This window comes from Vicugna pacos, chromosome 32, assembly GCF_048564905.1.
Source record: "Vicugna pacos chromosome 32, VicPac4, whole genome shotgun sequence".
NCBI lineage: Eukaryota > Metazoa > Chordata > Mammalia > Artiodactyla > Camelidae > Vicugna > Vicugna pacos.
The window spans coordinates 25040186-25063569 of record NC_133018.1 but is presented as its reverse complement, the minus strand read 5'-3'; the positions used below and the strand labels follow the sequence as shown (position 1 = coordinate 25063569).

General features: G+C 50.9%; 1 protein-coding gene across 1 annotated transcript; it reads left to right on the top strand.

Annotated features, from left to right (window-relative positions):
- The first annotated feature begins 472 nt into the window (after positions 1–472).
- Positions 473–22745, top strand: ANKLE2 (ankyrin repeat and LEM domain containing 2). The gene is made up of 13 exons (XM_072953054.1): positions 473–811; positions 6508–6978; positions 8482–8688; positions 9725–9918; positions 9998–10186; positions 12521–12643; positions 15747–15813; positions 16973–17145; positions 17884–17990; positions 18827–19020; positions 19308–19923; positions 20516–20647; positions 21011–22745. Exons 1-13 carry the CDS (start codon positions 625–627, stop codon positions 21231–21233), a joined length of 2883 nt encoding a protein of 960 aa, XP_072809155.1. The 5' UTR covers positions 473–624; the 3' UTR covers positions 21234–22745.
- The last annotated feature ends 639 nt before the right edge of the window (positions 22746–23384 follow it).

Sequence of the window (23384 nt, the reverse complement as noted above, 5' to 3'; positions counted from 1 at the left end):
ACGCCAAAAACTGACACATTGTAACTGACTATACTTTAATAAAAAAAAAAGAAAGAAATGGTATGCGTAAGAATAAAATACCCGACGCTGGCGGGTTGGATCTTGACCGCTTTGACGCTGCGGCACCGGGCGCAACGTAGAGCTGGCCGTTTCCCGGGAAACCGGGGCGGTTCATCCGTGGAAGCCCCCGGGCCTGAGCGACCCCGCCCCCCGGGCCGACCCCGCCCCCCGGGCCGACCCCGCCCCCCGGGCCGACCCCGCCCCGGGCCGACCCCGCCCCGGGCCGACCCCGCCCCCGGGCCGCCGGCGCCACACTACGGGGCCTCGGGACCTGCCGGCGCCGCCCGCTCGCGTCAGGACCCTCCCTGCCGGGCTGTCCGCCCCACTGCCCGATAACGCGCTCGCCCGCCCTGCGTCTGCAGGAGCTGGGGCCGCGGCTGCGCTCCGTCGTCAGGCCGCCGGGCGCGGGGGAGAACGCCCTGTCTCGTGCATGCAGGCCCGGCCCCGCGGCGGCCGCTCCCCGACGCAGCTCCGTCAGGCAGTGGCACGGGCAGCTCGGCACGCGGGGTCCTCGGCGGGCGGGCCTCGGAGACGGCGGCGGCGGCAACTGGGCGAGAGGCGGCGATGCTGTGGCCGCGGCTGGCGGCGGCCGAGTGGGCGGCGCTGGCCTGGGAGCTGCTGGGAGCTTCGGTGCTGCTGATCGCGGTGCGCTGGCTGGTGCGGCGGCTGGACACGCGGCCTCGGGGCCTGGGCCAGAGCGGGCCCCCGGCCACGCCGCCCCGCGCGGCCGCAGGCCCAGCCCCCGATCCAGGTACGGCCGGCCCGCCCGTGGGCCCGCGCCCCTCCCGGGCCGGATCCTCCTCCCCTCCTCCCCGGACCTGCCTCCGGGGCTGGGCGCCCGGGCTCCCTCCCCGGCTCCCCTCCCGGGCTCGGAGCCTGCACCCGGCCCAAGTCTGGCTGTGGAAGAGGCGTGGAGTGAAGCTCCGCAGTCCTCCCCGTAAGTCGGTGGAAAAGCTGTGAGGCTGCACGCTCGACTGCCTGTCCGTTGCCGGCCTGTGAGTCTGGATCCCTGACTTGACCGCAAAGGCCGTGCGCGCCCTGCGGCATCCCGGACCTGCCCCGGTGCGCTTTCCGCTCACCCCCTTGCCCGCAAGTCTGGTTTCTTCCTGGGGGATAAGCAAGAGTTCCTCAAGTCCTTTCTGCTAGGAAGGTGGAGTTTTATTAGCGGAAAGCACAGTTAATGACCCCCCTTGGCACCTTCAGGGTTAAGCGATTCTTTTTTTTTTTTTAAACAGCTGAGGGAACTGGCCCCGGAAGGTCCCGCTCCGGTAGAGAGAACACAGGTCCGAGGCAGAAGCCAGGCGGGGAGCAGGCCCGTTGACACGAGGGCCGGCTTGACCTCCATCCTGTCCAGCTGCTGACTGTTTTACCTTCTCATCCCCTTAGGAAAACTTTAGGTGGCACCTTTGTCACAAGCACGCTGATTTGTTCAGTTACATTGCCAGCACTGTGCCCGAGACAAAAAATTAAGGATAAAGGACGGATGTGGCCATTAGCGAGTTTGGAGTGGTTTTTTTTAGACTAAATTCTTTTTTAATTTTTAACTTTTATTTTTAAATCATTTTAGACTTAGGAGCAGTTGCAAAAGTAATACAGATAAACACATATGAAAAGATGTTCAACAAAGTTAAACTACAGTGAGCAGGGGAGGGCGTAGCTCAAGCGGTAGAGCACGTGGTTAGCATGCAGGAGGTCCTAGGTTCAACCCCCAGCACCTCCTCTGAAAATAAATAAGTAAATCTAACTACCTCCTCCCTCAAAAAAATTAATTTTGAATTAAACTACAATGATGTAAGTTCACGACTATACTTTGGTAAAATATATATATACCCAAAAAAAACACCCTACAATGAGATATCACTACACACCTATGAGAGTGGCTATAATAAAAAATGGAGATGTTAGGAGATGCTGGTGGAAGTGCTGAGAAAGTGGGTCTAATTTACTGCTGGTGGAAATTTTAAAGGTGCAGCTACTCTGAGCTCAGACTGGCAGTTTCTCAAGAAGTTGAGCCTGTACTGCAGTCTTGGGCATTCACCCTGGAGGAAAGAACACTTAGGCAGAAACCCATATCTGAATGTTTCTAACTTTATCCGCAATTGCCAAAAAGTCTGTAGTGTATAATTCCATGTATATAACATTCTTGAGTTGAAAATATTACAACCATAGAGGACAAATTAGTGGTTGCCAAGGGGAGAGGACAGCGGAGGAGGTTGGGCGAGACAGCAGAGGGGCAGCCAGAGGGAGAGCTCCGTGGTGATGACACAGTTCAGTGACTATTCAGGTACGTGTGATGACCAATCACGGAATGACATACAAACTCTTACACAAGAGAAGAGTGGCTGTGGGTCCTGGTGAGGCCTGCGATCTAGTTCACTGTGCGGTGCCAGTGTCAGTTGCCTGGTTTGGATGATGCCTTTCAGTGTTTAAGATGTCACCATTGAGGGAAGCCAGGTGATGGGTCCACAGGACCTCTGTGTACTATTTTTCAACTTTTGTTTATAGTTACTTCAAAATGAAGAGTTAAAGGAATCCTGTCTACCATCCACTTCGATTCCCCAATGTTAGTGTCTTTGATAATCTTCCCCACAACAAGTGGGAAAGACACATTATCCCATCTGCAGACCTGCCTCAATTTCTTATACCTGTATCTTGATGTTTCTATCAATCAGTCGATGGAGGTCTTGCAGATACTTCTAATTCTAGCTCGAGTGGGCAAGTGATGGCCCGCATGCCACATCCGGCACCCACCTGGGTGTGGAACACGGTCACAGTCTTTCCTCTGTGGTTGTTCTCGATGTTTGAGGGGACTTCGTCTCATAGAGCCTCAGAATCTACTCCCTGACTCTTTACGGAAGTTTGCTGAGACCTCTTGTAACCTCCTCCCTCTCTTCATTTGTAACGCACCCCTGACAGTGAGGAGCCTGGCCCTCGTTAGGTGTGATATACCCGGTGATTTGCTGAGTTCTAGACCACACATAAAATAGCTTCAGAGTGACTAACCTGCAACACCGGAGAAACCCACCTGCCCATTCGAGTATGTTTGTGTTCCCTCCTCTGTCTTTACTGAGAGACCATGGTTACATGTCACTGCTTTTCAGTCACTGCCTTCCTACAGTCGAGCTCATTTGCTTTGGTTTGTATTCCACTCGGAGGTCTCCCCCCATCGTACTTTTTGTGCGTGTGAATCACAAACCTGTTTCTAAGTCAGAACAAACCAGGTCACCTTCGGAAGTGCTGCTCTCCGCCTCCCTGCGCTGCTCCTCTCCAGCTCACACCCTCCCAAAAGCGGACCAGTCTCTTGTTTCCATCTTATCCTTTGTTTCTTTTGCACACATGATTAGACACTTATTAAATAAGTTCATAAGAATGTTATTATTATAATTATACTAAGTGTATTATGTTAAGAATGTTAGTGACGCAGGGTACATGTTTGTTTTTATTCAGATTATCTTTCTAGCCTACTATGTATTTTGCAAGTTCAGTGAGTATTTACTTGATACCTTCAGAGCTGTAACTGACACTTGATAATCTGTCAGTGTCAGACACAGGCATTATTTTAGCTAATCCTCATTACAGCCTAAGAGGTAGAGATGTTATTAGTCCATTTTATAGCTGAGGAAGCCGGGGCTTAGAGTTCACAAAGCTTGCTCAAGGTCACACCGTTAGTGACCTGAGAATTCTGTTGAGGGCTTGCCTGGTTGTGAGGACAAAACCCCCTTCAAACTAGTCTACATTAAAAAGGTAGCTTTAGAGTGAGGATGCAGAGATGGTATGCAAAAGGGAACATTGTCCGGATTGGGTGGGGCTCCTCTGCTTATTCATAGCATCCGCCCCAGTCACCCCCACCTGTCAAATTTCGCCTTGCATGTGGCTTTGATCTGTCCTATACCTTTTATATCAGTTCCTTGTCACCTCTGCTGCCCTTCTACCTGGGTGTTCCGAAACTCCCCTTCGGGGCTCTCCCTGGGTGGGATCCTGTGGTCAGTAGACCCCTGGAGTAATTTAAAGCCAGCCCCACCAACCTTGTCATTTCACCCGTAAACCCATCTTAGAAACCCTGTCCTCCAGTTTCAACGATGTTTTAATACATCCAATTCTTTCCTGATCATCTCTTTGAGTTTCTTGTCTTTTTGACCTCCTTAATCTTTGTTGTGACTCAGATTCCTTTTCAGCTCACTGTCTTTTTGTGTGTTTCTTGTTACCCCTGCCTTTAGTCTCTCGGAGTGGTGAGCTCTACCTGTGTGCTTGTAACTCCCAGTCTGTTTTTCCCACTCTAAGCTTCTTGTCTTCTAAATCTCACACTTGAACATCAGAGTGCCCACTGGATGTGTGGTTAGGTGTGTCTAATGCTCAGAGCCTAAATCTCCATCTGTTCTCTGTCTTGTAGTCTCTGCCTCGGGTAGAATCACTCCCTAGGCATCCAGGCTGAAGACTAAGGTGTTACTGTCTTCGGGCTCCAGTCCCCCAGGCCCCTCCCCAAGGCATCTATTCTGTCTGTGGTTAAAACATCTTGTTTCTCTCCTCTGAGACTTCGTATCTAGCCCTTTTGCTGCTTTCCTTCTCCCTGGTTCCTGCTGACCATGCTTACACCTGAACGCCATAGATTTAACTGCTCTTTCTCCTGGTACATTGATTGAGCCCCAGCCCCAGCGCCCATCCACTTGCTTGGGGGCTGTGTAACTTGAACCAGTTACTTAGCTTCTCTGATTAAGAATCTCCATCCGTAAAGCAGGAGGTGGGGCGGGGGTGAGCAATGGCGATACCTCCACGTGGAGTTATTGTGAATTTTAAATAATTTAGTGCATGCAGAGGGTTTTAGGACAGACCCAGGCATTCATTGAACAGTAGCTCTTTGTTACCAGTATATGCATACGACTGCTGGAGCTATCTGTGTGGCTCCGCCGTTTAAATCTTTACACACTTTCTCATCACTTACAGAATAAGGTGCAAATATATCTGCAAGATAAACTTCTGCAGTTGGAGTTTTGACGGATATTCCTGGGGATCTGTTCCAGATTATACTCCAAGTGGCCCCAGATGGGTGCCCTGTTTCCCAGTGTACTTGCCTGCCTGGAATGTCGTTGTGACTAGGTCACATAGAAGCAATGCGCTTTTAAGATTCTCATCCAAGTGAACCAGAAACAGCCTCTCAATTTTGTTTAGATGGTTACAAATTTGGAAACAAAAAAACTTACGAAAATTCTCAGAAAACTCATAAACTCCAAAGAATATGGATAAATACTGCATTGAAATGAAACTCTGAAGCCAGCTTTTTGCCACTTTGTTTTTTAATTGAAGTATGGTTGATTTACAATATCATACTAGTTTCAGGTGTACAGCATAGTGATTCAGTATTTTTGCAGATTATACTCCATTAAAAATTATTACAAGAAAGTGGCTGTAATTCCCTGTGCTGTACAATATATCCCTGTTGCTTCTCTATTTTTTACGTAGTAGTTATATCTTTTAATCCTCTTCACCTGCTTTGCTCTCCCCCTTCTCTTTTCCTCTCTAGTAACCACTAGTTCTATCTGTGAGTCTCTTTCTTTTTTGTTGTATTCACTGGTTTGTTGTTTTTTTTTCGGTTCCACATATAAGTGATAACATACAGTATTTGTCTTTGTCCATCTGACTTATTTCAGTAAACATGATACCCTCTAAGTCCATCCATGTTGTTGCAAATGGCAAAATTTCATTCTTTTTTATAGCTGAATAGTATTCTGTTGTGTGTGTGTGTGTGTGTGTGTGTGTGTGTGTGTGTGTACCACATCTTCTTTATCCAATCATCTTTTGATGGACAAGTTGCTTCCATATCTTGGCAATTGTAAGTAATGCTTTTATGAACATTGGGCGCATATATTTTTTTCAAATTAATGTTTTCGTTTTCAATATATATATATACACACACACATACACACCCAAGAGTGGAATTCCTGGATCATATGGAGTTATATTTTTAATTTTTTGAGGAACCTCCATACTGTTTTCCACAGGAGCTGCACCAGTTTACATTCCCACCAACGGTGTAAGAGGGTACTCTTTTTTTTTTCTCCACATCCTCGCCAACATTTGCTATTTGTGACTTTTTGATGATAGCCATTCTGAGAGGTGTGAGGTGATAGCTCATTTTTTGATTTGCGTTTTCCTGAGTAGTGATGTTGCACATCGTCATGTGCCTGTTGGCCATCTGTGTGTCTTCTTTGGGAGAATGTCTGTTCAGGTCTTCATCTCCTTGCTTAAATGTGTTCCTAGGTACTTTATTCTTTTTTAATGTGATTTTAAATGGGGTTTGTTTTTTTACTTTCTCTTTCTGATAGTTCATTATTAGCGTATAAAAAAGCAACAGATTTCTGTATACTATTCTTGTATCTGCAACTTTGCTGAATTCGTGTAAGGGAAGATGTACTTAGAGCCATCGATTGACTTTTGTCGTCTTGGGTCTAGGTGAAATGACGATGGATACCATCTTGGCGCGACTGAAACTCCTGAATTCAGATGACCTTAGAGAAGAAATGGTCAAAGCCGGGTTGAAATGTGGACCCATTACATCAACCACCAGGTTCATTTTGGAGAAGAAATTGGCTCGGGCTTTATCAGAGCACAGTTCACTGCCTTCACACTCTCCTGACCAGGGTGCCGCAGATGCCCCAGCTCTTGGCCACAAGACACAGAGGCCTGTGCAGTCTGCAGGAGGGAGCCCGGCTGAGCCAGTTGGCTTTTCTGAAGACAGAGATTTTGGTTATGGTGTGGGCCTGAATCCTCCAGAGGAAGATGCTGTGGCGTCTAAGACCTGCTCAGTGTCTTTTGGTGCCTCAACTGGGGCCAACAGCCACAGAGCCGCACCAAGAGCCTCCGCAGAGCCGCCTGTGTACTATGGGGTGTGTCCGGCCTATGAGGACGCCCCAGTGAGAAATGGTAAGGTGGCAGGTGGCTGGTCTCCTACATGGGCGGTGCGTGGACAGCGGGGAAAAGTGATTTTGAAAATGATAGACAGCAGAGGAGAAGAAAGAATCAAACCAGCATCATCTCCCCACTCCACAGTAACCACTGTTAGCATTTTTCTATAGAACTCACCTGAGTTTTTTGTCGAGCTATGTAGGAATTTTCAGAAATTAAGAAAATTGGATTCTAGGAGATAGACTTCTCTTACGAAGATCTATTGACCAGCTGCCATTTGTTGGTTAACCGTCTCTCTCCCTTTTTTTAATTCAACCTGACCACCTTGTATGTTAATGAATGCACGTGGTCAGTGAAGATGTAACTTTCAGCATCAAAGAATTGTCATTTTATTTTTTTCTCCTGCCTGAAGTATAAGACTTAAGTGTTTTTTGTTTGTTTTGCTGGGAGGAGGTAATTAGGTTTATTTGTTTATTTATTTATCTTTAATGTAGGTTCTGGGGATTGAACCCAGGACCTTGTGCGTGCTAGGCGCCCACTCTGCTACTGAGCTGTACCCTCCCACCAGCATTGTCACTTTCAACAGGACTAAAAGAGAGAGCATTGGAAAGATTTAGTGAAAGTTTGATGTTGATTAGGTTGAAGTTGCTTTTAGTAAGAAGAAAGTACATGTGTGTATTATAGACGCAACCTACAAAGTAGAAGTAAAGCTTCTTTCTCCCACCCAGCCCTTACTCTGGATTGTGTGGTGGTTCTGTTTGTAACCTTCTGAGGACCTGCCATACTCTGCACCAGTTTACCTTCCCACCAGCAGTGCATGAGGCTCCCTGTCCCCCACGTCCTCCCCAACACCTGTTCTTTGTTGTTGGTTATCGTTTTTATGTGGCTGCAGTCTGTCTGTATTTCTTTGGCGGATTGCTTGGCCATGTCTGTTGACTGTTTTTATTGGCCATTGACATCGTCTGTCTTCTGCTGTGTCGGGTTAAGAGTGTGTTCCCCAGTCTGTCATTTGTGTCGTGTGTGTTTGAGTCGCATGCAGAGCTCGACTGTGACGGCTTCCCTGCAGAGCTTTAATATTTTTATGTAATTGGAGCTTTCTTTTTCTTTATGCGGCTGGGTTTCTTGGCATGCTTAGAAAGGCATTCCCCATCCAAATTATGTTTAAAATTCTCTTACATTCTTTACTAATATAGTTTTTAGCTTGCTTTAAAATTATTTTTATTTAGATTATTAGCCCATGAATTTAACTTTTTAGTATGGAATGATACCCTTGGATATAAAAACCACATGTGTAGGTATAAAGTATGTATCATATATATCTGTGCACATACATATGATGTGTTCTTTTGGCTACCTGAAGCCTTTTTTCTTCAAGACTAAAAATATGAAATATTAATGGGAGAAAAGTCAGACAACTGGGTAACAATTGTTAGTTATCAGACCCAGGGCTTCAGGTGTGAATTCAGTAACAGTGGCTCCAGTTAGTTACCTCTGATTTCCCTTGTCACTTTTCCTGCACAGAAAGGATCCATGTTTATGAAGATAAAAAGGAAGCCTTGCAAGCTGTCAAGATGATGAAAGGGTCCCGATTCAAAGCTTTCACGAGCAGAGAAGATGCTGAGAAGTTTGCTAGAGGAGTTTGCGACTGCTCCCCTTCACCACGTAAAGCCTCTTTGCCACCTCCTCCTGTGAGGACAGTGCCACTCCTTAGCGATGGAGGCTTGAGAGGTGGGTCGCTCAGCACTTCCTGTCGTGGCGTAACTGTCAGGTTTACTCCCCCTCGCTGGCCCCCCGCCCCGTTTTCTGTGCCCTGTTTCCCGGTAACTAGTTTTCTCCACCTGCGAGGGGAGTCCACTTTGCTGGGAGTAGAGCGCGGAGCCCAGGCTGTGGAACAGCTGGAAGAGGATGGATCTGTCTGCTGGGCTGGGCAGAGGCAACAGGGCTGGGGGCCGTGTGGGTGGTGGCTCCTGCAGGCCCTGAAGCTGCTGAGGACCTGGGTCCCCTCCTCCTTCGTCCCCTCCTGCTCCGTCCGTTGGTCATGCTCGCCACCTGTTGGACTCAGGGCCTTTTCAGATGCTGAGACCTGTCTGCCCCATCCACCCCAGGGGCTACACCTCCCTCTAGGACCACGGCATCGACTTGGCCCCGGGCCATTCAGCGGTAGTCAGGCTCCCCTGCAGGCCACTCCCAGCTCAGAACCAGGGTCCTGTCAGGGGCCTTTGCTGTCAGCATCGAGCACAACCCGGCAGCCCAGCCTCAGTCTCGGCCTCTCCAGGAGCTCACAGCTGCCCTGCTTCTCAGGCCGGCCGGCGTTCCAGAGGAGGTGCCCTCCCCCTGCGGACATTTGGCCTACGGTCGAGAGGCCCGTGTCCTCTTCCACTGTTCCCTCCGATGGAAACCAGGCCTATTTCAGACATTACAGGTCTCCCTCTTCACAGTTCGTGGCACTTCCCCTCCAGACAGCTTTCGTGCACCCTTAGGTTTTGTAACTAAGCCCTGGCTCAGGGCCTTTCCGGGCGGGCTCCGTGTGCCTGGGAGATCTCTGTGGATGTTGATGGCGGCCCTCGGGTGTGTGCTGTCTTCCCTCCCAAGCCACAGCCACTGCTGGGGGCCAGGAAGCACATCCCTCTTACTTCTTGCTCCCAGTGACGTCGTCAGCTTCTGTAGGAAAGGTTTTTATCGCTCTCAGTGTAGCCTGGTTTTCTCAATGATGAGAAGAAGTCTGTGAAACTGAATGTTCTTTATTTCTGTCTCTTAACAACAGATGGGTTGTACTTGTCTGAGTCAGAAACAGCAAACAAAGAGCGAGCCAACAGCTATAAAAATCCTCGTACACAAGACCTCACCGCCAAACTTCGGAGAGCTGTGGAGAAGGGAGAGGAGGACACCTTTTCCGACCTGATCTGGAGCAATCCCCGCTATCTGATTGGCTCGGGGGACAACCCGACCATCGTGCAGGTGAGCCCGCCGCCAGCCTCATGCGAGCTAGGACGGCGGTCGTTGGGCGTGAGGCTCAGAGTCTGCGGGTCTCTTTCAGGAAGGGTGCAGGTACAATGTCATGCACGTCGCTGCCAAGGAGAACCAGGCTTCCATGTGCCAGCTGACCCTGGAGACCCTGGAGAACCCTGAGTTCATGCGGCTCATGTACCCTGACGACGAGCCGCCCATGCTGGAGGAGCGCATCCGCTACGTGGTGGACCTGTACCTGAACACGCCAGACAGAGTGGTGCGTCTGCGCCACCTGGCCAGGCCCCGCCAGGCCCTGGCTGGAGAAGGGGGCTGGGTGCCTAGCGTTCACATGCCTGTTTACCACGTCCCTGCGCTGGCTCAGCTCAGCTCACTGGGGTCAGGGAGCTTAGGAAGGTTTGGCTGGAAGACGGGACCTGCTCACACCCAAGGGGTCCCCCAGGCCTGGCAGGGTGGGTGCACCTGGGGCTCAGCTGGGGTGGAGCTGCCCCCTGGACACTTCCCCGGGGTCCCTGTTCAGATGTGCCTGAGCTGATGGGAGGGCAGGGAGATGCCCAAAAGTTAAAGAGAGAAGGGCGTATTCTACGCGTATCTTTTTTCCATGTAGCGTGACGTTAGGAATATTCCTGTGGGGTGAAAATGTTCAGTGAAGTAATTTTTAATGGCACATAAGGTTTAGATAAGGATTCTTGAAACAGAAGGGTTTTGGGAAAACCCATTGATATCTGAGAGCCAAGAATTGTCAACTCAGAGCGAAACTTGGGTATTTGAAAAGTTGTGGTTGGCGGGAGAGGGAGCAGAAGCAGCAGGCTAGAGTGGTGTCCTCATACGTGCTGAATGTGCACGGTGAGCTGCAGACTGAGAGGCGAGAGCAAATGAGAATGAACAGGAGGGAAGAGGGAATGGAGATAAACTTGGCCGAGCTAGCAGAGTGAAAAGAAGGCATGAAAGAGAAAGCGGTGGCACATGAAAGCAACAGTGACTGTAAAAGAGGACAGAAGGTGCAAAGTCGAAGAGCTCTGGACGCCTTACAAACAAGCAGTAAGTCAGGGGGTCTGATGGTGCAGTCGAGGGTGTAATCTCTCAGGTACGAACAGACCTGTGGGCCCGACAGAAAATACAGTCTCTTAACATCTTTGCAGTTTGCCTTGAGGACGTGCGTACGTGAGTTCCCCGAGAACACGTAAAGTCTGGAAAGTAGATGTCCCAGGTCACGTGCTCTGGCTGTAATGCACCAAAAGCAGGAATCCATTCAAGTGTTGGCCATAAGTTCTTGGGTGGTTTAGAAAAGCACAGGGGCTCCTCAGAGACTACGAGGTGGGTGAGAAGCGGGGCTGGGTCAGCGGGAGTGTCGGAGAGCCCAGAGCTTGCTGTCTGATAGGGATGGAAGTTTCTGGGACGAAGGAGGGGAGATTGGGGTCTCGTTGGTGGGACTTGGAGCAGGTTAGAGACGGACAGTTTGCAGCGTGAGGGTGCGGAGCAGCCAGAAGGCTGTGTGAGTGTGGGGGCCACTGTGAGGCTCTGAATGCCGGGTGGAACCAGCTGGCCCTGATGTGTAGCGGCCCTGGCTCCGCAGGCCTGGCAGGAGGCTCGGGCTCTGGCTGGAGCCTGGGCCGCAGAGCTGGAGTTGTCTCAGGTAGAAGGTGATCAGGAAGGGCCTGATTCAGGAATGGAACACAGCCATGCTCAGCCTCTCTACTGTCTGCAGCTGCAGCAGGGGGCAGAGTCATAACATTAGGGCAGAGACTGGATGGCCCACAGAGTCCCAAAGGTGTATGACGTGGCCCTTGAACTGCAAGCTTGCCGACCCTGGACAAAGGGCGGGGGGTGTGGGAGGGCAAACACCCAGGACTTTTCAGCTCAGGAAGTTGTCTTAGATGGTGCAGTGGCCCAAGGAGGCATGGACCGGTGGCGGGAGCTGACCTGAGGATGTTTGCTTGCACGAGGTCCCCGGGGTCACCAGGTGGAGAGGTCCTGGAGCTGGGAGCAACCCTGGGCAGCAAGGTCCCTTGGAGTCTTGGTACCTGGCGAGGAGCCCTAGAAACAGCAGCTGTGGCGTATGGAAGGAGGGGACAGCCGGCCAGGGATGTCAGAGCTGGTAGCCGCAGGTGGACTGCAGGGCTGCCGTGAGTGGGTTCTGTTTTGGACGTTCTGTGGCTGACTTGTGATACTATCTGCGAGAGAGTGTTTTGAGTGCAGACCAAAACATAGTCTTGGTTTGTCCTGAATGTGGCCGTCTTCTGTTCATTTTGCTTTTTGAGCACTGATTTTTAAGACAGTGTACTGGGCCCTGAATTGTTAAAGCTACTATTTGCTGAGCAGGTGTTAGACCCCAGCTCTTCTGTGAACTCCCCGCCAGCAAAGGGTACACAGTAACGACGGCCATGCCGCCCTCAAGCCTTGGCATGAAGTGGGGAGGTGCCAGCACGGCAGTGATTTTTCAGGTAGAAAAACACTGTCTTTTTATGGTCTTTATTTTCAAGGGTTTTTGTTTGACTGTTTTACTAAATACATATTCGGACCTTAAAGTGGCTTCATGAAACAAAAGAAGTGTAAATAGGAAGTAAGTGTTCTTTCTTTACATCTCTCCCAGGGCTACGACACACCGTTGCACTTTGCTTGTAAGTTTGGAAATGCAGATGTGGTCAGTGTGCTTTCTTCACACCCTCTGATTGTAAAAAACCCAAGGAATAAATACGATAAAACACCTGAAGATGTAAGTATCCATTACAGTGCTATTACCGGTCACGTTAGAAGTGAAAATACAGGGAAGTACAGCCTGCGGTCACAGCCGCTGTGAAGTCACAAGTGACTCCGACTGTGTGTGTGTGTTTGCCTCGGGCACACCTGAGGACTCTGGTTGTTGAGTAAGATGTGCTCTGTGAAGAAGCTGCGTCTGTAGAGCCGGGAGGGAGTGAACTGCCCCAATTTGCTGATCGTATTTTCCTTAAACTGGTGGTCAAATTGTGTTCAGCAGCTCACTGTCTTTGATCAGGTGCCTTCTGTGCATACTTTAGTTGACCAGGGTCAGAGAGAACACAGGAGGTGGGTGTCGTGGTGAGGATGGAGATGGTGAGGACGATGGTGCTGCAAGTGGCTGATGGGTGTTCAGCTCAGCGTGCACCAGCGGCTGTCCTGAGCCCTTCCCGTGTAGCCTCACTTTCCCCATACAAGCCGTATGAAGCAGGCCTCGTCATGATCTGTGTTGACAGTTGAGCAAAACATGCCTTCCAGAGGACAGAGGTGCCTCTGCAGTGAGGTGGAGAGGGGCGGGGACTGGAAACGAACTGGAAGATGGGTTAATTTGAACCATGCATAGGAGAGGTTAGCTGGCCTGGACCCACCAGCCCCTTGGAGATAGAATCCCAAGGGTCCCGTTTGGTAGCGAGCGCTTCCTTTGTAGTGGCTGTGATTACACACAGGTAGGGCCCACCTCTAGAAAGTCAGGAATGCACATGAAAAGGGTAAAATTTCCCAGGCCATTCTACAAGCCAGAAATTAACGTTATTTTGCATAAATCGGATTCAACTTTTCATGTGCTTTTTTTTTTCTTCAATAGAAAAGGCTGTCTGGTAACTAACACTTTTAAAGCATTTGCCATCTCACAATCGGTTACAGAATTTAAAAGAAAATACTTAGTTGCGATAGTCAAAGGGTACAGCTGTACCCGTGTAGTTTGTTTCTCTGACAGGAGTTGGGAATTCCCTCCTTCTTGTAAGGAGGGAATTTCTTGGTTTTTATGCTGCTTCTAGCTAAAATGTGCACAGTTCTCGACTGGATGAGAACATCATTTCCTCTGGCTGCCAGAATAAGCACGTGTCCTAGGCTGGAGAGGAGTTCTGCTTCAACCCAGCCAGACAGCAGTGAACAGCGCCAGGCAGCGAGACGCTAGGGACTGAGGGTAGACGAGTCTGCGTGTCTCGGCTCTGACTTGGCGGTGCACTTGAAGATCTCCTTTCCTTGCAGAAGATTAGAAAATGATAAATTCGCCCTTGATCTCAGAGTTTGTTCCTCTTGTCCCAGCCCCTGGGAACTTTTGCAAAAAATTCGAGGAAGACGATTACACTGTTCAACACACTTTAAAAAATTTTTTTCTGTTGAAGTAGCATTGATTTACAATATTGTGTTAGTTTCTGGTGTATCGCAGAGGGATTCAGTTGCATGTGTTCTTTTTCAGATCCTTTTCTACTATGGTTTATACAGGATATTGAGTACAGTTCCCTGTGCTGTACAGCAGGACCTTGTTGTTTATCTGTTACGTATCTAGCACTTTGTACCTGCTAATCCCAGACTCCCAGTTTATCTCTCCTCTCCCCCCCCTCCCCCCTGGTAGGCATAAGTATGTTTTCTGTGTCTGTGAGTCTGTTTCTGTTTCATAAATAAGTTCATTTGTGTCATATTTTAGATTCATATCCCATGTAAGTGATATCATATGGTGTTTGTCTTTGTCTGTCTGACTTATTTCACTTACTATGATAATTTCTAGGTCCATCCTTGTTGCTGTAATGGCATTATTTCATTATTTTTTATGGCTGAGTAGTATTCCGTTGTGTATAAATATACCACATCTTCTTTACCCAGTCATCTGTCGATGGACATTTAGGTTGTTTCTATGTCTTGGCTGTTGTAAATAGTGCTGCTGTGAACATTGGGGTGCAGGTACCTTTTCAAAGTAGAGTTTCCTCCAGATACATACCCAGGAGTGGGATTGATGGATCATACAGTAACTCTTATTTTTAGTTTTTCAAGGAACCTGTGTACTGTTTTCTATAATGGCTGCACCAAACTACCTTCCCACCAACAGTGTAGGAGAGTTCCATTTTCCCTGTACCCTCTGCGGCATTTGTGGACTTTTTAATGATGGCCGTTCTGACCACTGTGAAGTGATACCTGATTGTAGTTTTGGTTTGCACTTTTCTGATAATTAGCAGTATTGAGCATTTTTTCATGTGCCTATTGGCCATCTATTTGTCTTCTTTGGAAAAATAACTATTTAGGTCTTCTGCCCATTTTTTGATCGGGTTGGTTGTTTCTGTGGTACTGAGTTGTATGAGCTGTTTGTATATGTTGGAAGTTAGTCCCTTGTCAGTCACATCATTTGCAAATACTTTCTCCCATTCTGTAGGTTGTCTTTTCGTTTTGTTTATGGTTTCCTTTGCTGTGCAAAAGCTTACGAGTTTCATTAGATCCCATTTGTTAATTTTTGCTCTTATTTCTATTGCCTAGGTAGACTGCCCTAGGAGAACATTGCTGAGCTTTATGTCAGAGAATGTTTTGCCCGTGTTCTTTTCTAGGAGTTTTATGGTGTCTTGCCTTTATTTAAGTGTTTAAGCCATCGTGAGTTTATTTTTATGTGTGGTGTGAGGGAGTTCTGATTTTATTGATTTATATGCTGCTGTCCAGCTTTCCCAACACTACTTGCTGAAGGGACTGCCTTTTCTCCATGGTATATTCTTGTCTCCTTTGTTGGAGATTAACTGACCGTAGGTGTGTTTACTTCTGGGCGCTCCATTCTCAGTGCACATTTTTTGATGGTGGGCTTGTGCAGTATTCAGCATTAGGATACTATCCTTGTTTTGTTGACGTTACAGCTTGCTTTTAAAAATCATTTTAATGATAATAAAATGTGGTAAATTAGATTTAGAGTGTTCACTTACTCTCTTTTTTTTGGTGGGGGGAGAGGTAATTAGGTTTATTTATTTATATTATTATTATTGTTTATTTTTTGATGGAGGTACTGGGGATTGAACCCAGGACCTTTTGCATGCTAAGCACACGCTCTACCACTTAGCTATACCCTCCCCTCTTCTTTAAAATAGGTTATTTGTGAAAGGAGCAAAAATAAATCTGTGGAGCTGAAGGAGCAGATTAGAGACTATTTAAAGGGTAAGCCGGGGAACGGGTGATGGGAAGTTGGCCCAGGGGGAGGTCCTGGGCAGCATCCGGGCCTGGTCTTGCATGTGAGGGTGAAGCAAGGCTGCAGGGAGGCCCTCAGAATTACCCTTTGTTCACCTGTTTTCTGGGAGACCAACTTGTCTGTCACTTGACTGTGGCTCATGGCCTCGGCCCTCAACCTCTGCAGGCCTGTCTTGCAGGTGTCTGTGGCCCCTTCTTTTCAGGTGGAGGGGGGCGGCTGCCCTGAGCCCCTCGGGCGGGAAGGGGTAGGTCGGCTGGTGGGTGGGTCCCTGCTGGCCCTGTCACCCCACAGCCGCTGCCCTAGGCCCTGCCCCTCCTCCAGCTCCTTTGCCGGCACCCCTCTTGTGGCCTCTGCGGCCCTGGGTTTTGAGACCGTGCCCCGTGCCCCTCCTGCTCAGCTCCGCAAGCTTTGCCAGTGCTTTCTCTGGTCTCGCGCCCCTGGTCCGGAGCGTGCGGGCCTTGGCATTGGCATCTCCTGGCGTGCAGGCTTCGGGGGGAAGGTGGCAGCCTGCGGGAAGGGTTTTTCCCAGCGGCGTCCTCTGAGCTGCTCCAGTGAGTTTGGGAAGCCGGCCGCGGAAGCACCTGTCCTGTGCCCTTTCGCCAGAAGCCCGGCGGTGCCGCTCGTGGGATGACACTGCAGCAGAGATCTGGCCTCCCCGTGGGCCGGACTCCGCTCCTCTGTTGGCTGGCGTCCCTGTCCGCCCACCTTGCTCCATCGGCCGCAGGGGTGGCTGAGGCCCGCCTCCCTGCTCTTCTGGGTGCGCTCACGCCACACTGTCCCACCTGGACAGGCAAAGTGTCTTGGATTCAGCAACAGACACTAAGATACACAAAAGGGAGTGGGGAGGTTCAAGTGCTCCCCGTGCTGATCATGCCCCTGGTCCCGCTCTCAGTCCGCATAAGAACCTGCTGCCACTTCCTTCCTGCTTCTCAGCGGAGGAACGCGGGCGTGTTCAGTGCGGGGCGGCGCACCCTGGCCTCTTGCCCAGGTCCTTTAGCTCCAGAGCTTCTGCGGCCTTCTTACTACTGTTACCACAGACCCCATGCGGGGCCTGTAGGGTGGCGAACGTCCACTGAGCTGGGGGCAGCCCAGGCAGGCGGTTGAGTCCTGGTGTGTTTCCTCCTGCAGGTCACTATTATGTGCCCCTCCTGAGAGCAGAGGATACATCTTCTCCAGTGATCGGGGAGCTGTGGTCTTCAGACCAGACCAACGAGGCCTCTCACGTCAGCCACAGTGGAGGCGGCCCCAGGGACCCCGTTCTGACCCTGCGAGCCTTTGTGGGGCCCCTGAGTCCGTCCAAGGTGAGCTTCTGTGGAAGCTTCTGGAAGCAGCTCCTGGCTGTCCCCAACAGAAGCATTGGGTTGTTCCAGCCTCTTGCTTTGTTCTGGTCCTTAGAGACCAGGTCTCGTGGAATCTCAGTGAGTTGTCAGAGGCTTCAGAACTTTTGCTGGAAGAACAAGTGTCTTGACCCTGTTCTTCACTGGTTAGCCAGGGCGGCTGTGTGGTGAGCCCATACTTCCAAGAGGCAAGGTGTCCCTGGCCAACCCTCCCCACGCTGTCGGCACCTGCTCCCATCCATGTTGGTGGCCCTTCTCAGCACTGTGCTGGGCTGGCTAGGCTGTCCCTTCAAGTATTCTTGGATTTGTATTGTCACTAGGAAACTATTTGCAGACTGAAGTTCCTTCCAGACCAAGACATTTCATACGCTGACCTGTATATAATCTTGGTAAATGAAAGTTCTAGACAATTAGTTACCTGAGACTGTAAAAATGTCAGGATTAGTTAGCCACATACAGCGTAAAAAGCATGAACGTTTATTTTCTTCTTGTGCAGTGGGGAAATGGCTCGAGGCCCTTGGGGTGGCAGCCCTGGTGTGACTCTGACCCTCAGTCCAGCCCAGGGCCTCCCCCTCCCCTCACGGGACCTTGTCAGAGCACCCCCCCCCACCCCGGTCATCTCTGGAATGTGCTGTCTTGGCTCTGGGACAGGTGGGCCTAGGGACCACGGGGCACAGCACAGCTCAGCACAAGTTTTTGTAGGCAGAAGACTTTCGCCGACTCTGGAAGACCCCACCCCGAGAGAAAGCGGGCTTCTTTCACAACGTCAGGAAATCTGATCCAGAAAGAGGCATCGAGAGAGTGGGAAGGTACTTAAAGGGCATGAAGGGACGAGGAGCCATGGTGCTGTTGCGTGGCCCGCCGTGTGCTTGTCTGGAGGTTGTGGGGGAAGTGCAGCTGCTTTCAGAGGTAGTTCCCAGGTGTTTCCTGGGAGGTTCTAAAGCCTCTCAGGCCGAGTTCCTTGCAGACGTGCACAGCGCGGCTTGTGCAGCACAAGTCTCTGTCAGTATGGTCCTGCGGGGGCAAGGGGGGTCCAAGGGCGCTACAGTGTGTGGTGGAAGGTGCCCCATGATGAATAGGGAAGTGAACACACGAGGTGGGTGTGGCCAGAAAGTCCTAGTCAGAGAAGCCCCTGGAAAGGATTTTGTCTACAGTCGAGAAGCTAATTTATGTGAACTTTTCTCAAAATATGTGCCCGGTTTCAGGTTTTCCGCTTGCAAGTGGAAAGGACTTTAGAATTTTTATGTCTGGCCCAAACCAGAATCATCTCCAACTTTATACAGTTGTTTTATGAAAACCAGGATGTCTTCTGTCAGTGGAGTGGTTTGGCCTTTCCTCCCTCTTGAATGTGTCGGTGTGAAGGGTGTGTTGTGGCTGGGGTCTCCTTTCTCCCCGGTGACCTTGGCTCACTCCCAACCACGACGGAGCCCGAGAGCAAGGCTGTGCTCAGCCTGACCCCGGGAGGGGCGCCCCTTCAGAAAACCGAGAGTGCGCCTTTAGCCCCAAGCAGAGGATCATGTAGAGTCTCCACCAGGATTGCAGGGGCTGTCCCGCCACTTCCAGAATCAGGCGCTGTCTCCTGCCTAGTCAGTTCTGTGGGTGTTGTTCTGGTCTCACAAGTGGTCATTGTGCTTTATTCTTACAGGGAGCTGGCCCACGAGCTGGGGTACCCCTGGGTCGAGTACTGGGACTTTCTGGGCTGTTTTGTTGATCTGTCTTCCCAGGCAGGCCTGCAAAAACTAGAAGAATATCTTACTCAGCAGGAAGTAGGCAAAAAGCCCCAATACGGCATGGGAGAAGACGGAGCCTGCTGCCAGGACAACGCTTCGGCCCCCCCGGGTGAGCTGTCTGCGGCCTCTCCTGCTGGGGGTCTCAGGCCCAGCCCCACCGCAGCCTCCTGCTCGTTTTCCTGCCTTGGGAGAGGCCACCCGGGCCCAGAGGCTGTATTTCTCTTTGCTGGGTCCCGCCTGCCACTTACAGGGAGCAGCCCAAGGGGTTTTCTGTCTTGGAATCTGAGGAGGGGACTTTGAGTGTGGGGGACTTGCTATGGAGAGGTTCGCGGCTGTGCTGATGGCAGCACAGGGTCCGTTTCTCTCGCCCCTGAGAGCCGCCCTCTGTCCCCATAGGCCGTCACCAGAGGTGCAGCAACTCCGTCTCTGTGAGGGCCTTTCTAGACGGGGACGATGGCGTGAGCGTGGAAGAGACCAAAACCCGGGAGAGCTCGGCTCCAAACGGCAGCCGGCCCCCGGGCGCTGCCCTCGGAGGCTCAGGATGTGACGACCCTTCCTGGGAACATACCAGCCCTGTGGAGGCCCCCGCCCCGACCAGCCCCCGCAGCAGCGGACACAGGCTGTGCGGCCGCCTGAGCCGTGAGAAGAGGCCCGAGGCCCTGAATGGGGAGGGGGCCCTCCTGTCACCTGTCTCCGGCCTGGCTGCTGAGTTCCATAAACTGAATTTACAGAATCTAGGAAGTGGCTTTTCTAAGACACCAGATGAAAGTGCAAAGACCCCAGCATCAAACGGGAACACAGGAGAGAATGACTGGTTAGAACCGCTTGCTGCCGACAAACTTGGAAATAACCAAATAAGGACAGAAAACGAAATGTCAGCTGGAATTGCTAAAATGTGCCTGGGCCCCAGGAGTCCTGGGCTTGAGGCCCACCATGGCTGCAGCTTCGCACCTCTGGAGCCCTCAGGGGTCCCCGCCTCGCAGGAGCCCAGACAGAGGCTCTTCCTTTTGGGGTACGAGCTGGGGTGTGCACACGGTGGTGCTGGGGGGTGTGGGGTGTGGGCACCAGGGCCGCTGTTGGGGGCCCATTGGCCGCTCCTCTGCTCACAGCCTGACTGATGGGCGGTTTCCTTCCCTCTCTCCAGTTTGTAGCTTCTTGATGCTCCTCTACCGTCTTCTAAGTCGTGGAAGATGGCATCCTCCTTTCTGGCCCATCCCCCCATCCCTATACTTCCTAGGAAGCGGTTGTCCCCAGGATGACTGAGCTGTCCTAGGAGTTTAGTTTGTTTTAGGAAGAAAGACCCCTCAGGGTCAGTCCCAGGCCCCCGGCTGATGGGCTGTCCCCAGCCCCAGGATGCTCTGTGGCCTGAAGGGGGTTTATGCAGAACAAACATGCTTTCAGAGCATGGCAGGTCCAGGGCTCCTCCCCGCATCCCCTCCGCTGCCCTGCCTGGGCTGCTCGCAGCCTGGACCACAGCCCTGACAGCTGGTGGTGACGGGCCGACTCCCACACCGCCTGGTCCTCCTCCAGTTCTCCAGGATGTGTGCTGCTAGACATCTGAGTTTGTAACCATGGCTGCTTCTGTGTTTCCTCGTACCTTCTAGAGAAGAGCCATCCAAGCTGGATCGCGACGTTCTGGCTGCTCTTGAGTGTGCGGACGTGGACCCTCGGCAGTACCCGGCTGTGCACCGGTGGAGGGGCGCCGTGCTGTGCTACCCGCCCGCAGACAGACAGAGGTACCAGGGACTCGGAGGCAATCTGCCTGTCACGTGGGGTATCGGGAGCTGGGTTCTCGGGAGGGTTCGTCTGGAACATAGAAGACCTATCGGCCACGCTGGCAGGAGGGGCAGTGCTGACAGGCAAGTTGGGGGGCACAGGGATGGGAGGGGCAGGGATTCCTGCTCAGGGTCACTCGACTCGAGGGGGAAATAGTATGAGCTTTCCGCCTTCAAGGCCCCTGGTTCTGAGGTTTGAGGCACCTCTTTTCGGAGCTGCAGGGCTCCCCAGGCTTGGGTGCAGGGGCCCAAGTTCTGTGGTGGCCTCTGCCTTCCCCATCCTGTTCAACTGTCTGTGCTGACTGACCGCTCCTGGTTCCCCAGCTGGCCGAGCCCCGCGCTGAAAGGGAAGGTGAAGTCGCAGCTGCTGGATCTTGGCTGTGCTCCCAGCGGCAGCCCCGGCAGGAGCAGCCCCGTGGCAGGCAGCCCCGGGAAGCCTGGCCCCGCTCCCCACTCCCCCGGCCCAGGCAGCCCCGGGCGCTACAGCCCCGCAAACAGGGGCCACCTCCGCAGGATGGCGCGCCTGGGCCCACTCCCCGTCTTGTAGGGCCTGAGTGCTGTGGGGCTCTTGGTTCCCCCTTCACTTTTAAAGACAGAAAGGTAATGTGCTTATTGCTAAAATTTCACACACACACACAAAAACATACATGTATTCTGATTTATCAATTCTCGTTTAGAGGGGAACAGTTTTAGAGAATGCCAACATTCTGTATAAAAATCAGCTTTGTGAGAAGTTGATGAAAGCACACACAGATCAGATTTCCTGAAACCTGTCTGCGTGGTGACGACACAGACTTCAGTTAGCCGTCCCTAGTTGCACACGAGACAGAGGAGGGCTCTGGGGCTGCCAGCTCGCCAGATGGCCAGTGAGCGCCCCGTTGGCGGCGGCAGCATTCCGCCAGCAGCTGCGCTCGCTGCAACTCTGTTCTTAAGAAAAAGGTGATTTCTGCACCGTCTTCCTTTTCCAGGGAGGGTCTTTGACTTTCTAGTTCCTGATAGAAAATCCTCCTTGGCTTTGCCTGTCGATCTCATTGGTCAAAGCGGTGACGTGGACGTCCGGGACCCAGTGGACCTTGAATGTCTTAGACTTGCAGCAACACTCGGAATTTTAGTCACTGTAAACCTTTAACTGGGTGACCAGAAGATAAAACTACCTTTTCACTCAGAAAAAATTGAGCCATTGGGAGTCGTGCAAACACAGAACTCATGCACCAGTGGTCACTACAAGATGTTTTTTCACCAGCACTTGACCTTTCACGGTGCACCTTGTTTAGCTGCCAATGCAGTGGTGATAAAATCAAACTGTTCCCTAGTTTTGAAACGTATCCCGTATGCTAGAATTCATTTCAGAAAAGAGTGTCACATTTTAGTACAGAAACTAAAGCTTTGCTTCAGGGGGTGTGTCTGATCTGGGTTTCGTTACCCTAGTGTGGGTTTATCTCAGCCTTCCCCGTGGCTCTGCCTCCCGCAGGGTCTGTGTGCATAGAGCCTGGGAATCCACGTAGCACCACATGCCAAGGACGCCAAGCTGAGGTCTGGTTTCTCCCTGGTGTTACCACTGCTCACACACAAGCAGTATCCTGGGAACATCTCCAGTGTTTGATCCAAAGTGCAAACTACCAATGCTTCTGCCGACTTCAGTGCCTTTTGTAAATCACTTTCGATTCTCCTGGACTTTTTGAGAATATACAGGGATAGGAAGTAGGCATAGAAGAGCTTTTTTATTTGTAAAAATTCTGATGTGAAACTTGTTTTTTTAAAGTGTTATTTCTTCACACAATAACGAGATAATAGGTCAGGAATATTGGAACCAAGATTTAGGTTTTAAAATTCAAAAGGTTGTTACACAGGGTGGTACGACTTGTGCAGAGACGCTCTAGCTGTAAGACAGAAAACTACGTTCTGTTCTAAAAACCAAACGGCATGTTTAAAAGGCACCTGTTCTCAGAGAAGTCACAACACAGGAATATTCATAGGGATGATGTGTTCTCCGAAGTCCAGCTGTGCTGTCCTGTGTGTTGTAAATGTCCATGTGGAAATTAAAAGTGGTTTGCCCTAATTCTGCAGGCTGTTTTCTCAAATTGAGGCCTTTGACTATTTTTCCACGTTTACATGAGGTGGTCCTGGTTGCAGTGAATGCATCATCATGTGTCCTATGGCAGGTTTGTCTTTTTAAAACTACTTAATGAAATAAGTTATTTTTAAACCCACATGGTAATCATACGCTTTCAGAAAGACCTGTCTCACCCTTGCCTTGGCAAAATGTCCTTTTTAGCAAAATTTTAAGCAGTGTTTTGCTTAAACAGTACAGTCATCTCAGTGGTTTATTTGCGGGAGTGGTTGGAGCAACACAGGCAGGAGGAACCTGTGGCCCTTCCTCCTGGCGCCAGTTCAGGGGCCCATGTGTTGCATGGTCTCTAAAGGCTGTTTTCCTTTTAGTCAAACTTCTTAGGGTAGCATTACTGTCATTCCCGAAGTTTCCAGTCATCTAGTCTGGCCCACCTCGGGACGGTTTCCAGCATGATGTCCCTGCGCCCCGTAAATGACGGGGTCCAAACACCCTCCTCCCACTGGGCTTGTTTCCTATTCCTGAGATGCTGCCCTGCTTCTCAAAGGTCAAGTGTAAAGGGTGGAAATGCCACTGGAAAGACAGGTCTGTGACTGGAGCACGAGGTGGCCGTGCAGGCCTGAGGGAACA